At 37.0% G+C, this 14701-nt stretch overlaps 1 protein-coding gene across 1 annotated transcript in view; it reads left to right on the top strand.

Moving 5' to 3' along the window:
• MAN1A1 (mannosidase alpha class 1A member 1) overlaps positions 1-14701 on the top strand; it is a 172745-nt gene that overhangs the window by 98681 nt on the left and 59363 nt on the right. Inside the window, exon 6 of the mRNA XM_518868.8 lies at positions 2719-2813. Coding sequence (XP_518868.3) covers positions 2719-2813 — 95 coding nt within the window. The remainder of the gene's footprint in view (positions 1-2718; positions 2814-14701) is intronic.

The following is a 14701-nucleotide window of genomic DNA, read 5'->3' as shown; positions in this document are numbered from 1 at the left end:
GCCTATGCTCCTATCAGAGAATGAACTGCATACAAGACATTTCAAATGAGTTAACAGTGATACTTAGTGACTGATGGAGGCAGTAAATCAAAAATCAAAATGCCTATTCACTTGTGTCCAAGGGACTGACCAGAAAATAATGTCAGTGATAGAGCTGGGGAAGTTTGCCCAGAATATTAAATGATTAATTCCATGTTGGACATGTTAAGTGTCAGAAAATAACAAGACACCCAAGTTGTGATGTGTGTACACAGGTAGAAGTACTGAACTAGAGCTAAAATAGAAGGTTGAATTTGAGAATGCAAATAGGTGGTGAGAACTGAAGCCTTAGCTCTTGAGAATGCACACACATGATTAAAAGTGTGTATGTCGGGGAAGAGGCAGGTGGGGAGTAACTAACACGCACACACACACACACACACAGAGAGAGAGAACAAGAGAGAGGAGTCTGAATAAGTAGAAGGCACCAAAACAACAGTTGGATAAAAGCCACCTTCTTGAGGAAATACCATTATCATTATCACCATAAAAACTACAACTACCTGTTAGTGTTTACTACGTGTCTTAAAGTCTTTAAATATAATAACTTATTATTTCTTTCCACAGCCTTTAAAAAAGTAAATGCTGTTGTTATCTCCATTGTACAGATGAGGAAGGTTAGGACAGAGAAATTAGGCAAGTTGTACAAGATTGCCCAGTTTGGAGAAGCTGAGCTGAGATTCAAGCACAGGCATTGTGCTTCAAAGCCCTCAACTGTGCCATATGGTTATATCCAACTTGGTGGTTTAATTACGTGGTTTGACTTCGATCTTATGTAAGTTTCTTGAAAAGGAGTTAATTAACAGTTTTTAAAAGTTGGGTAGAAACCAGAAAGTCAACAGATGGCTGGGCAGTGATTGGATAAATCCTTGTAGCAGAAGACAACATGAAATTTCTCTGGGGTAAGGCAGAGAAAGGGAAAGAAGAATATACCCTTTGCTCTACTTTTTTTTCTCCTCTCCATACACTACAAGTTATTGATACAGGAAATTGTCCCCTTTGACAAGAGTTACAATAATTTGTGGAGAAAATGGCACCTCTGTTTTTTAGCATTTTCTATATACTACAAATGTATTTCCTTATTTGTATACAAGGAATGTCAGTTTATCTAAATTGACTGTCAACCAAAGTCATTTCTTTATTGACTTCCACTACTAAATGAGAGTTAGATTCCAAAAGATCTGTGGTATGCATGAGGAAAATTTTAAATTTAAAAAAAAAATTTTTTTAAGATTTCAAAAGATAGGGCTTGGGAAGTAGCCTCAACATTGGTATTACTGGATTACCTTCAGTGTGGGAGCCCAAGTGCCTGGATGTCTCAGTGGAGAGGCTCAGGACTTAGAGCAGGAGTTAGACACTGAAGTCCTTCCCTCTGGAGAAGCCACACGTGACTTCTTTGTCAATTGCTTTAGTGAATGCTTCCCCAGTGGCTGACAGAGAACTTTGCCTCCATTTTCCATGCTCTTCAGGGCTCCTCCAGCCTCTCTCACTTCTTCCTTGTTTGAGGAGGAAATGGTACGCTTCCAGTCCACCATGCTCAGTCATACGGCTTAAAGGAGAGGGGAACAGGTACCTGCTTGGTGCCACAACTATAGCAGGCCTTTCTTCAGTAAATAAGCTAGAGCTTTTCTTTGGACCTAAAACTGAGGATGGGCCTCATCTAATTAATCTTCCTAAAACACAGTTCTGCACACTAGACTTTCATTATTTTTCCATTCTAACCAGAATGAAAGTTTTAGCCTTGCATTTGTGGCCCTCCATATTTTGCCCTGAGCTGTGAATGCCTGACCTCATTTACCAGTATCCCCTTTTTGTCAGGCAGGCTGCCCCATTCCCTGTTTATTCTGTAGGGCCCCACTTGCCTTCTTCTGTGGGGAGGAGGCTGATCCCTCAGGGATTCCCTCTTTACTTTTCAATCTTCACTCCGGTCTGTGGTATTATCAGCCCCAGTTCAATGCTGCATACAGTTCTCATCTAAATGCCATCTCCAGCATACAGTCTCACTGAACTCACCTAGTATTTTATCTCCAGCTCATTATATCTGTGTTCTAGATATTTATGTGCATATAATTATCTTCCCTAGTAAACTCTGGGCAGACTCTGTACCTAATTTAACTTAGTATTTTTTATATCACTTACACTTAACATCAGAGAAAGTTAAAGCTGCAAGGGCTGAGGAGACACACAGACCTGTGATAATGTCTTTTTCAAACTTCTTTCTCTGTGCTCTAGTAAATAATAGTGCTGTGAAGGTAGGATAGACCAGATCTCCTGGTTCTCAGTCCGGGTCTTATCCTCCAACAACAGTGGTTCTCCCACTGGCTTGCACATTGAAATCACCTGGCGTCGCCTGTGATGCTTTTAAAATCCTGATCCAGAAGCTTACAACCATAGAAATTAGAATCTCAAGAGTAAGACATTCACATCAGTAGCATCCAAATCTCCCCACATGATTCTAATGAGCAACCAAGATTGGGAATAAATATCCCCCAGTATGATGGCCCCTGGACCATTGTTGCTTTACTGGGTAATTCTGTTAATTTGGTAAACTTTTTGTCAGATATTAAAGTAGAAAATACTAAAATATTAAAGTAGAAGAGTGGTAACTATTAGATAATAGTATAGTTCATCTTGTTTTGCTTGCAACAGTAGCTTACAGTTAACTGTTTGACTTTTCAGATTTTTCGAAAGAAAGCAGTGGAACTTGGGGTAAAATTGCTACCTGCATTTCATACTCCCTCTGGAATACCTTGGGCATTGCTGAATATGAAAAGGTAAAACTCTTCATTTTCAACAACATGTTTTAAGGTGAAATATTCCAGATTGTTGCCTAATAAGTATACATTAGATAGATAATTACTTGTATGATACTGGTGACTAACAGACTCCACTGGGAGTCTTGAGATCTGTCTTTTCGTTGGCAGCTATTAGCTTTTCAGTGTTCCATAGCCTCAGATATGTCCCCATTGTGGGATGGCATGACCTCAACAGAGTCATTCAGGCCAGACACGATTGGAGGTTTACACTGTTTCATAGTGACTTTGCATCAATGATACTGTCTCCATAAATACCAAAAGAATCCCGTTATCTTTTAATTGTCATCAAAGCATTTCACTTCCAAAGAAGCAAATTCCTAAGAACCTTTATTTAAGTTCAGCTACTGGTCAGAAATATGGCAGAAATACAATATTTGGCCTAATCAGATCCCCCATAAAAGGAGCTGGTATAACGGAGACTGGGAGCACCTGTGGTTACCCAGCCCCCAGTTGTAAGAAGGGAAGGCAGCCAATGCACTCACCCGGATCAATCCAACCTTCTCATCCTCTTTGGTGGAGAACCCTGCTATGCCAAGTTCTTGAGAATATGGCTCCAATTGGAAAAGACACACACACACACACATCCCAGGCTGAACAGACTTTCTGGTGTTCTCCCAGAGAGTAGTTGGAGTTTTCATAACTTAAGCATTTCATTAATAAACGATTTTGTCTTAAGCTTCCTTCTTAACGCCTTCCTGCCCATAAGTTATTAATTGCCTGTACCTCTCTGTGATAATGATGAGACAGTGATGATAGCTATTATTGTCACTATAAAACGTGATGGGCTCTTTAGTCCTTTTACTACATATTATCCTCACAACAACCCAGTAAGGTCAATGCTGTTATCTCCATTTTACCAATAGGAAGCTCTAGTCACAGAGAGATTAATTAATTTACCTAATATCATACAGTAAGTAAATGGTAGAGCTAGAATATGTACTTAGATGTCTATACGCACATCGATGCATATGTACAAATGAAACAGCTTTCTGGTTTAGAAACACCAAGAGAATGCATAGCATGGTTTGGCAAGATTAATGCACATTTCTTCCTAATTATTTATTTTAGTGACATTCTGTCCAAATATTAATCATAAAACCATGAAATTAATCAGTTTATTTTATTTTTCCTTTAACAAATTTGTGAGATGCCATGCTTTAGTTTCATTTGTATATTATATATCTACACCTTGAAATCATCCTGTACCTATCTATAGGTGTGGGGAGTGGGGTGGGGAGAGTTCACACCTCTGGGCCATGTTAAACTGAGATACTAATCGTTCTCTATTGCAGAATGTGATGCCTCAGGATCTGTTCTTCCTTTAAGGGTCCTCAGGCTTTCTCTGTCAGCTTGAAGATCATACATGTACTGTAGGGCCTTAATGCAGGGGTGGCTCTGAGCTTGGCTTGGAAGCAGCTTGGTTTGTGTTTGGAGGCCCATAAGTATTTGACTCCTGTAGACCTTCTTTCTTACCTTTTTTATCTTCAGAATTTGTATTTATAGGTAGTATTCTGACCAAGATACTACTCTCTTACCTAAAACAAGATCTGGTCACAAAAGCACTGTGCACAATTAACTCATTTTTTTCCCTACTGAGAAAAGTGTTATGGGCATAGTAGTACACTAAACTAATTGGTTATCAAGAGACCTGAATGTAGGTCTTTACAGCTGCTCGAGGTTTGTCTTTGCAGCAGTCATTTAAACTCTCTTGGCTAATTTGTAACCAGGAAGGTAGGTGAACTCAGTAGTTACTTTGTGAACATTTTGGGGTTCACAGACCACTTTCAGATTCCGATGAACATATGCCTCTCATAAAGTGCATATTCCTGACTACATGGATTTTTACACAATTTCCAAAAGCTAACAGTACAATGGAAGACCACCAATGACCCCCAGTTTACAATCCTAGAGCAGATGATCACTCCAGCCTTCTCTTAAATTCTGTGAAGCTAGTTTCTCTCGTTTCCTGGAAGATAATGAAATTGGAGAAAGGCCTACTAAATCTAATAGAGGTGTGGGCTACATCTTTGCAAAAGTCGAGTTCATTTTTATGAGATGCTGATATTACTTAATTAGTACTGGCCTCCCTTGAAATAAGCATAAGAAATTGGAATTCAAAATATACTATTTTGAAGTATATTTAACTTTACTGTTTATTTCCAACTGCCAAGTGGATTTTTCCTTAGTTAAATCTATCCTTAGTGTACCATGGAGATATTTTTCCGTACACAAATACTTAATTTATTAAATTACTAAATCCTCTAGTATCTTTCATACCTATGTCTGTCAAGAATTTATTAACCAGGGTGTTCAAATTTTTTATAAGACTTCATTTTGCGCAGTATTTTACATTAGAATTTATTTAATTTCAGAGATTACAGAAAAATTGCATGTGGTGAAAAATAATGTGTCATTTTCATTTATGTATTCACTGATGTTTTGAAGTTAAACTGGATGAAATTGAGCAACCATTTGGCAGCTGATAATAATTTCTTCTTGGCAACATGCATGAATTTTTAATTATATATTGTATCCACTCTCAATCCCATTTACTAAATACCAGTGACTTACCCAAATTCACACAATAAGCACTGGCAAAATTAATAGTGATATTAGTTCACTAAAATTCCCCCGTTTCTTTGCCTAATCAAGTACACTCCTTGAATCAGCTGTACTTCCAGCTCTGAGACTGATTTATCATCTTAAAAGTTTTCCTGTAGGGCAAGAAGTGACATTTCATATTTATCTACAAGATTACTTTTCAAAATGTGCTGTTGGTGTCATTTGTACATATATACTGTTTTGCGAATCACTTTATTTTCACAGTATGGTCCAAGGTATAGGGAACAGCTGGCCTAGAGCTGCTTTCGTAGTTTTGGAAGGCTGTCACCAGCAAAAGTTTCAAAGGAGTGGGGAAACATGTATCTGGCAAAATCATATTTTCTTAATTACCTTCTCAGAATAAGAGAATGTAGAAAGCTGCCCAGGAGAAGAAAAAAGGGGGGCTTAAAGATGCTTTTTAGACTAGCTGTGCATTCATTGTTGACTGGCTTTGAAACTCTTGGCAAGAATTACCACTGGAGAGACACTGAATGTGCTGGCTGTAATATCATAATTCTGCTCTTCCCTCTCAATTTTGAAAATAGTTTTGAATGTGTCTCTTTGTCAACATCTATATGTTAACAACAGTGTGAACTTATTGGTATTATCTGTTCACATTCCTCTGGTATTCTGGTTATTGCCTAAAGATAATTGGTTTCTTTACCTTTTCTTTGTCAAAACTAAGCATTTATTTGAGTCTCTGCTGTGATAAAGATTTCTTACTAAGTCCTGGGAAGAGTTTCTACTTCTCTTCACTTTATTCAAGAAGATAACAGACATGTTCTTTCCCTCAGGGGACTCACAGCCTGGTTGGTAAAGCAGAATTTATTTTTCTGTGTTATACACTCACACATGTAATTGACAAACCTAAGATGGACCAAGGAGAGATAATAAGTACTCACCAGGTTGAATTTGAAGCAAGCAGCATTTTGAATTGGGGAGATTTATGTATTTGGAGACAAAACATCAATAAGTCAAGTTGTATTTCAGTATTTGTGCAAGCTGAATATATGCAGAGAACCTAAATAATTCACTCATATACTACATGAGGAACTCTATCCCAAAAGCAGTTCAGAAAAAAAAAATTTTAATTGTCTTTTCTGCCACATCTATTTAAATTGTTAATTCAATAAGAATTCTTAATTCAATAGATTCTGAAATTGTGATTTAATGGAAAGTACTCATTTGATAACCTAGATGCTATACAGTTCCTCACTAGACTAACATGTTTCCTTCACCAATATGATCATAGAATGAGAATGCATAAGTTACACACCTCTGCTAAAAGAAAATCATTACCTTTCTAATATTAGGTTTTGGTAGAACTCAATTTCTCTAATGTGAAAATGTCAAAGTTTGGTGTCTGTTCTTGTTATTACTATTAGCAAGAGGCCTATGCTTTTTTTTCTCAAACCTGAAGCAGAAAAATTACCTCTGTGATTTGTAAAATCAGGCATTTCACCATTTCTGTATTTGCAAAGGTAATTCAAGTCTAGGTAGAGTAGACTTAGATTTTGGGTTTTTAAAAGTGTGTTCTTAAAATAATGTAGTTAATGTTCCCATTATTCATTTCTATCACAGGGCATACAGTCTGGGCATTCCTAATAATTTTTCTGTCTTTCTTGATAAATGAGTTAGTTTTAGCTATACACTATTTTATCACTTCTCTGTATGGATTTTTCTGACGCCTGCTTGGTGTTACATTTAGTAGAGCTGTCTACAGTGTGTGCTTTTATTGCACACCATGAAGGCGTGTATAGGAAATGACTGATCTTCATTCAGACTCTCATTAGTCAGTGAGGTGATGAATGAGGCACAACCCCTCACCTGTTTTATTTCCTGCTTTGTAAAGCTTTATTTACTGACTATTCTAATTATCTGATGAAAATACATACGATGTCATTAGTTACATTACAGTTTATATTGTTATAATTAAATTGCAGATTGCTCTACTTTGACTGAAATAGGGCTTTAATTAAGAATAGTACATAGCTGCCTGTCTTCTAATAGTGAAAGATTATCCTAGGGAAGCATATAATGTGTATATTTTAAGAAAAGGTGATAGCCCCCTTGTTGGGTTTATTAATACTTTGGTGGTATAAAATGTTTAAATATTACATTATAGTTGGTTAATTTTAATAAACTCAAACTATGAAAGATGATCTGATAGGTTAAATATTGTTAAAGTGTTTTCCTATATCTCCCTATGTTTTTACTTGACAGTTAAAGCATAAATTTCTGCGTTATTAAATTTGCTAACAGTTTTTTAAAGTTCCTGGTTTCAGATTTGAAAGAAGTATATTATATTTTCAAATGAAGCAGAATACAATTCCATACTTTAATATAATAGAAATAATATGAAAATATCAATAAACAAATTTTCTGAACATAAGATCAAATTGATTTAATGGTGCTAGTATTCTATGAGGCAAAAATATTGCTTAATTATCCTAAAAATGTTCTGTAGCAGTGATATAAGCCTGAGTATAAAATCAGAGCTCCATCTTACACTTTATGTTTTATTTATATACTTTATGGATCTATTAAGAAGTCAGAGACAAGTTTAGAAACTGTAGAAAAGTTTTTAAAAAAGAAGTTACATCTTTCCAAGTATTTTAAGTTAACCTTCTTTATGGTTTCTTTTTCTTCCCCCAGTTGGATTTTTTTTAAATGTTGGGTTTCCCACTTCCCTCTTTTATCTATTTTAATTCATTTGGCCATTTGTAGTCTTCTGGAACTAGTAATCAACAATACTTTAAGATTTTAATAGTGGTATGTAGTTATTAATGTCAAACATTAGAATATTATTACCATAGTTAAAGCTGCTATTAGCTGTCTGTCTCTGGAAAATTCACTTAACTTTTCATAAGTAAAACTAAAATAATAGCAATAATAATGCCTATCTTGACCTCATAAGGCTTTTATGGAAATCTGGTTAATGTGCAGAAGGTTAAACCTTGCAGAGTGCTATGAAACAGATGGACATTGGAATTTTTCTTAATTTATGGTTCTATTCTCAATATTTCATTATGAAAGAGTATATATGAATATGGTATATGATAAAATAGTATATATCTAGAACTGACTAACTTGGTTCTGATGTCCTTTCATGGACATCATTTCATTTTTAAGCCATCAGTGCTCCTGACCTGTTCAAGCTGGAGTTGTATTTTCCTCTGGCAGAAAAGAGATGATGGAACCAATTGGATGTGTGGAGAGAATGTCTCAATGTGGTTTATGTAGGATAGTGGTGGCTCCATGCTCAAGCTTTTATTATTTTTTAAATTATTTGGGATCCAACCTATAGGATCAAAACTAAATTTGCTCCCTAAAATTATATTTATTAGTGAATTATGTACTAAAAACTAGAACTGTTCAGCCGATTAGGTTTTAAAAGGATGCGAGGCAATCCAGAGTTATCTTCTTATCCTAAATCTTACATGCTAGCTAGTGCCTAATTAATGTGGTGCAAACCCAGTCTATGAAAGTGTGTGTGTGTGTGTGTGTCTGTCTGTCTGTCTGTCTGTCTGCTATAAATATCCACATAGCCCTGTTTCCTAGTTCTTGGACTGTTCTGCTAAGGGTCTAACTGTTCTGGTTGCTTTGTATCAGTGACTCTCAACTTTCCCATGCCTCAGAATAACTGGGATTCTAATATATATATACACACACACATACACACACACACACACACACATATAATTGCTGCCTTCATCTTTCCCTTCCCCCAGTCTGTTTCAATTGGTTTGGGGATAAAATTCTGGCATTTTTTAAAAACCTCCCAGGACATTCTAATATTCAGCTAGGGTCAAGAATCATTGTTTTAAATCCAGCATTTATATGCTGAGGTTAGCTTTATTTCTCATCTCAGTTGCATTTGAAAACATTGGGTTGAAAACGTTTCCCTATTCACTGATGGTCAATTTAATTATTGAAATTTTAAAATCCTAGAAAATTACTTTGAAAATACCCAGCTTTAATAGAACCGTGCTTCTCAAACTTTAGAATATATAACAATTGCCAGGAGAGATCATTAAAACATAACATTGCTGGATCATAAGCAGAGAGCCTGATTCTGTAGGTATTTACTAAGGTTTGATAATTTGCTTTTCTAACCAGATTCCAGCTGATGGGGAAGCTACTGCTGCTGCTGCTTGCCCAACGACCACACTTTGAGAACCATTGTAATAAGAAATGACTGAGCCATCAGAGCCATGTAGTTAAATCTCAGAGCCGTTCAGTGAGGCAGCCAGGTCCACTGTTGGGGAAGCAGGAGTAGGGCCTGTGTTCTGTTTCTATCATTTGTTTACTTTCATTAATAGTTACACAAAGTTTCCACTTAACTCTAAGCAGTTTGTTGCTTCTTCTGGAAAGCAGCCAATTCCAAGCAGTAATTACCCAGAGTTTGCATGTCCTTTTTCCCCTTGTACTTTTTTTTTAATCCAGTGAGACTAGAAAGTAAACTTTAGGCATTTTTAGCATAGAGGGGAAAAAATAAGCATTTTTTATTAGAAACTTCTGGGTTACTGTTTAAAAGTAAAGCTATTTCCATAAAGTCACACTTTGTAGCTTCAGGCAAAATGGCTTTACTATAAACAGCTGGTAACCTGGCCCTGTACCTAAGGGTACTGCGAAGAATGAAGCAGAATCAGGGATTACCCTCCCACCAGATGAGCAGGAGGGAACAGAGGTCACTTCTGTGATCATTTAATCCTGTCACCAAACTTTGGATCACTACAGCTCTGCCAGGCACTCAATACCTTGACCAAACTAAGGACATTTATTTATTGCAAGTGGACAGTTATAACAGGATAGCAACACTTAATTTAAATGTACTTTGTGTATAGCCACCTTTATGGAGACATTAGGGACAAGGAAGTCTGAACAAAGGATGTTCTTAGTCATGCATTGTGAGGCGGTAGGAATTTGAAGAACCTCAGGATGCCTGAACCTCAGGATGCCTGAACAGTTTCCTTTCTTCCCTCCTCTCTGGTCATAATTGAAGTTAACACTCAGGTAAATGGGTTTTTTAAGTGTTTTTTATTCTCTGAAGGCAGGAGCAGACCATATCTGCCTCTGAACACAGGCTGTAGCGGTCCTCATTTCTTCTGCACCCCACCCTCCCGCCTTTTCCGTGAATTTCCATCTGCTCAGGCTCCTGCTGTGTTTCTGATAGGGCAAGAGCAGGAAATTGACATGAATGGAATGACCAGGTTCACGTTTTACTCAACAATAAATTAGATATTTTAAAATATTTTTCTATACTTTCAGAAAGTTCTACAATTTAAGGGTAAATTATAGCATATGAATGATTAAAGTGCAAAAATTTATCCAAGGTGATGTGTAGAGAATTTAGAGGCAGTTTATCCCGAGAATTGCTTAAATCCCTTTTTTAAATGACTTGTATGTGGGAAGTCTGTTAAGAGGGCTTCCTCACCCTTCAATTTTGGGCAAATAGAACCTTGGTTCAAAGCAGATGGGACTGGATTGTTAAATATGACCACTACTTTTCCCATAGCGTCTACCACAGTTTAAGCAGTTAACTCACCAGGAAAATTTCATGTAAGGACAATTATAGTTATTTTAATGCAACAATTTCAAAGTGGCTTTCATCTCAAGTTTTTCAAATGCACAGAACTAGTGTTTTACAGATTCAGCTTTGTTCACTCTGTTCACACAATTGGTTGCGAATCAGCCTCAGCAATTTGAAATTTATGCTGTGTACAGAACTTAGATTGGGAACAAGTCAGAATGCATAAATTCATATACCTCCCTCACAAGCTAGCAATGGAATAATCTTTTCAAGGAATTGAATTCCCCAGGTTTTTAATGACCCAGAAATCAATTTTCCTGTGATTAATCTCAAAACTGGTCTTATGTTGTTATTGTGGGACAAACCTTTCAAATATCTAATTAGTAAAGTTTAATTTTAAAATTTATGAAATAGTTTGAATACATGGTTGAAAATCAGCCCAGGTATCAAGGCACTTTATCAGCCCTCATAATTGTTAATCATTGTAAATATTCAACTAACTACATTGAATCTTTGGGAATTGGAAGGTCAATATAAAATATTTAGGCTACAGCCAATAGTTTTAAAGGCCTCACAGTCTCAGTGGATACATTAACTACTCCATGTTTCCTGCTTGTGCAGTAATAGTTATAGTTGATATGTTCTGAAAAATGGGATGAAGAATTATTAATTGCAATTCTTTTTATTAACTAGAGAAAAAAAGTGATGGAGCAATACTGAGAATTAATTGTAATTTACAAATCTGGAAATTAATGTGCAGCTGCGCGTAAGTACAGGCAGTGCAATTTGGTGATTTAGCAATCATGACAAATTATCTTCATCTATAAGGTGGAGAATTGTTAGGATTCCTTTATTCATCTTTTAATAATAGACCCAGTTTCAGGCCGGGTGCGGTGGCTCACGCCTGTAATCCCAGCACTTTGGGAGGCTGAGGCGGGCGGATCACGAGGTCAGGAGATCGAGACCATGGTGAAACCCCGTCTCTACTAAAAATATAAAAAATTAGCCAGGCGCGGTGGCAGGTACCTGTAGTCCCAGCTACTCTGCAGGCTGAGGCAGGAGAATGGCATGAACCTGGGAGGCGGAGCTTGCAGTGAGCCGAGATCCTGCCACTGCACTCCAGCCTGGGCGACAGAGCAAGACTCCGTCTCAAAAAAAATAATAATAATAATAATAGACCCAGTTTCAGGAAGACTTTATGTGAATGCTCATGTTGCCCTTTTATCCTGAAAATGTGAGTGGGAGTTTAACATTATAAATTAAATCTTGCTTCCCCTCTTTGTCATGTCATGCTATAGTTTTTATGGAACATTTGTACAAAACAGTGATTGCTGCATATGTTGAATAATCTTAAGATGCTACTGAGAGTTTAATGTACCTTGTAAATTGAGAGGCTTCCAATTAAGTCAAGTTCTTAAGATAATCACTTTCAAAACTGATCAAGTAATAGGACATTAGTAAAGCTCTTATTGACTTAATTGTGACAAATTAATAAACAGACCCTATGCAATTACTATAATGGCTTTATCAGTGAACAGTTTTTCAAAATTTAAGCATAAATCTATTCTGACCCCCCAAAGTACATTAAAAACTATATATGCCATTTTAAGATGGGTATCATTTCAAATAGCTGTGTTCGAGTTCATTATACAAGTAGTATGAATTTGTATGTTTCTTTTAAAATATGATTACATTTGTTTATTTCAAAGGTCAATTAATCTACTTGCAGAGCCCTTAGAGCATATAATTTTACAAGAGGTCTTCCGTATGCCATGGACAAAACAATTACATGTTCTTATGTGTTCTCTCATCTCTACTGTTATTATGTCCTGTGTCCTTGGTGTTATCTCTTCACTGAGAACTATAGAATATCTTGTCTTATTGTCTCTTTGTCCCCTTTGGGGACGAAGTCAGCGTGGTACCTTTTTATACATTTTTCAATGGACATTGAAAAATGAATCAATTATGAATTACATATTTGCCATAATTTTTAATATCTGACAGTGCCAATTCCTATAACTGTGCTGACTGTGTTTAAGAAAAATCAGCAGTAAAGAAAAGGCAGAAAGAGCAGGGATGTAAGTCTTGCTTCCATCACTTTAAGAATAATGTGACAGTTACATATATTTGCCTAGGTCCATCTAACTGTGTGTATTTAAAGTGCTGTGCTTTATTGAATATAACTCTATCTTTTTAAGTGTGATCACATATCTTTTTTTATTTTAAAAAAATGTAGCATGCTACCCAGCCATTAGTCAACATACCTTGTTTAAGCATGGATTTTCTTATTTGTTAAAGTAGGACTAATAAGTAGTATCAGTTTTACAAAGATCACATTTATGACAGGACCTAGAAATTTGAGGAGCTGAGCAATATTTTACACCCAAGAGAATGGATCATTATGGAATTTCAGGACTTCATACAGGTTGCTGCCAGCATAGTGCCCATCCAGATTTCCTGAAATCATCAAGGGGCCATCCACACTATGTTTGATTTAGACCTTAGCCAGAGGGAGAGGGAGAGGGAGGGGGAGGGGGAGGGAGAGGGAGAGGGACAGGGAGAGGGAGAGGGAGAGGAAAAGAAACTCAAGACAAAACCAAAAAGCAAAAAAGGAGGAAGTATTACTGACTGACGGCAGCAGTGACTCCCTCTTAAAAGTACCACGGATGCAAACTCACAGTGGGGCTGAAAAAAATGTAGGAGAGGGAGTTCCGTGTGGTCCAGGGATTACAGGTGTGAGCCACCACCACACCTAGCCAATAATGAGGTTTACTGCTTTAATTCTTCCCTTCATGAAAGATTTCTCTGTAACATGTGATACTCTTTTATGGCATTTTCCACACGGTAAAACTTCTTTCCAATTTGGAGTCAGTCTTCTCAAACCCTGCTGCTGCTTTATCACTGTGTTTATGTAACATTCTTAATCCTTTGTTGTCATTTCAACAGTGTGCACAGTGTCTTCACCAGATCCCATCTCAATAAACCATTTTCTTTACTCCTCCATAAGAAGGAACTCCTCATCCATGAAAGTTTTATCATGAGATGGTAGCAATTCAGTCATGTCTTCAGGCCCCACTTCTAATTCTAGTTCTCTTGCTATTTTACCACATCTGCAGTTACTTCCTCCACTGAAGTCTTGAACCCCTCAAAGTCATCCAGGAGGGTTAGAATGGTTAGAATCAACTTCTTCCAAACTCCTGTTAATGTTGTTTTTTTTTACTTCCTCCCATAAATTACAAATGTTCTTAATGGCATCTATAATGGCAAATCTTTTCCAGAAGGCTTTCAATTTGCTTTGCCTAGATCCATCAGAGCAATCACTGTCTATGGCAGCTATAGCCTAATGAAATGTACTTTTTAAATAATAACACTTGAAAGTCAAAATTCCTTTTTTTTTTTTTTTTGAGACAAAGTCTCACTTTGTCGCCCAGGCTGGAGTGCAGTGTCACGATCTTGACTCACTGCAACCTCCACCTCTCAGGTGTAAGCCATTCTTCTGCCTCAACCTCCCGAGTAGCTGGGATTATAGGCACCCACCACCCCGCCTAGCTAATTTCTGTGTTTTTAATAGAGACGGGGTTTCACCTTGTTGGCCAGGAGGTCAGGAGTTCGACACCAGCAAGTGATCCACCTGCCTCAGCCTTCCTATGTGCTGGGATTACAGGCGTGAGCCACCACACCCAGCTCAAAATTACTCCTCAATCCATGAGTT

This window comes from Pan troglodytes, chromosome 5, assembly GCF_028858775.2.
Source record: "Pan troglodytes isolate AG18354 chromosome 5, NHGRI_mPanTro3-v2.0_pri, whole genome shotgun sequence".
Taxonomy (NCBI): Eukaryota; Metazoa; Chordata; class Mammalia; order Primates; family Hominidae; genus Pan; species Pan troglodytes.
Note: the sequence above shows the minus strand (reverse complement) of the source record. Positions and strands in the feature narration are given on the sequence as shown.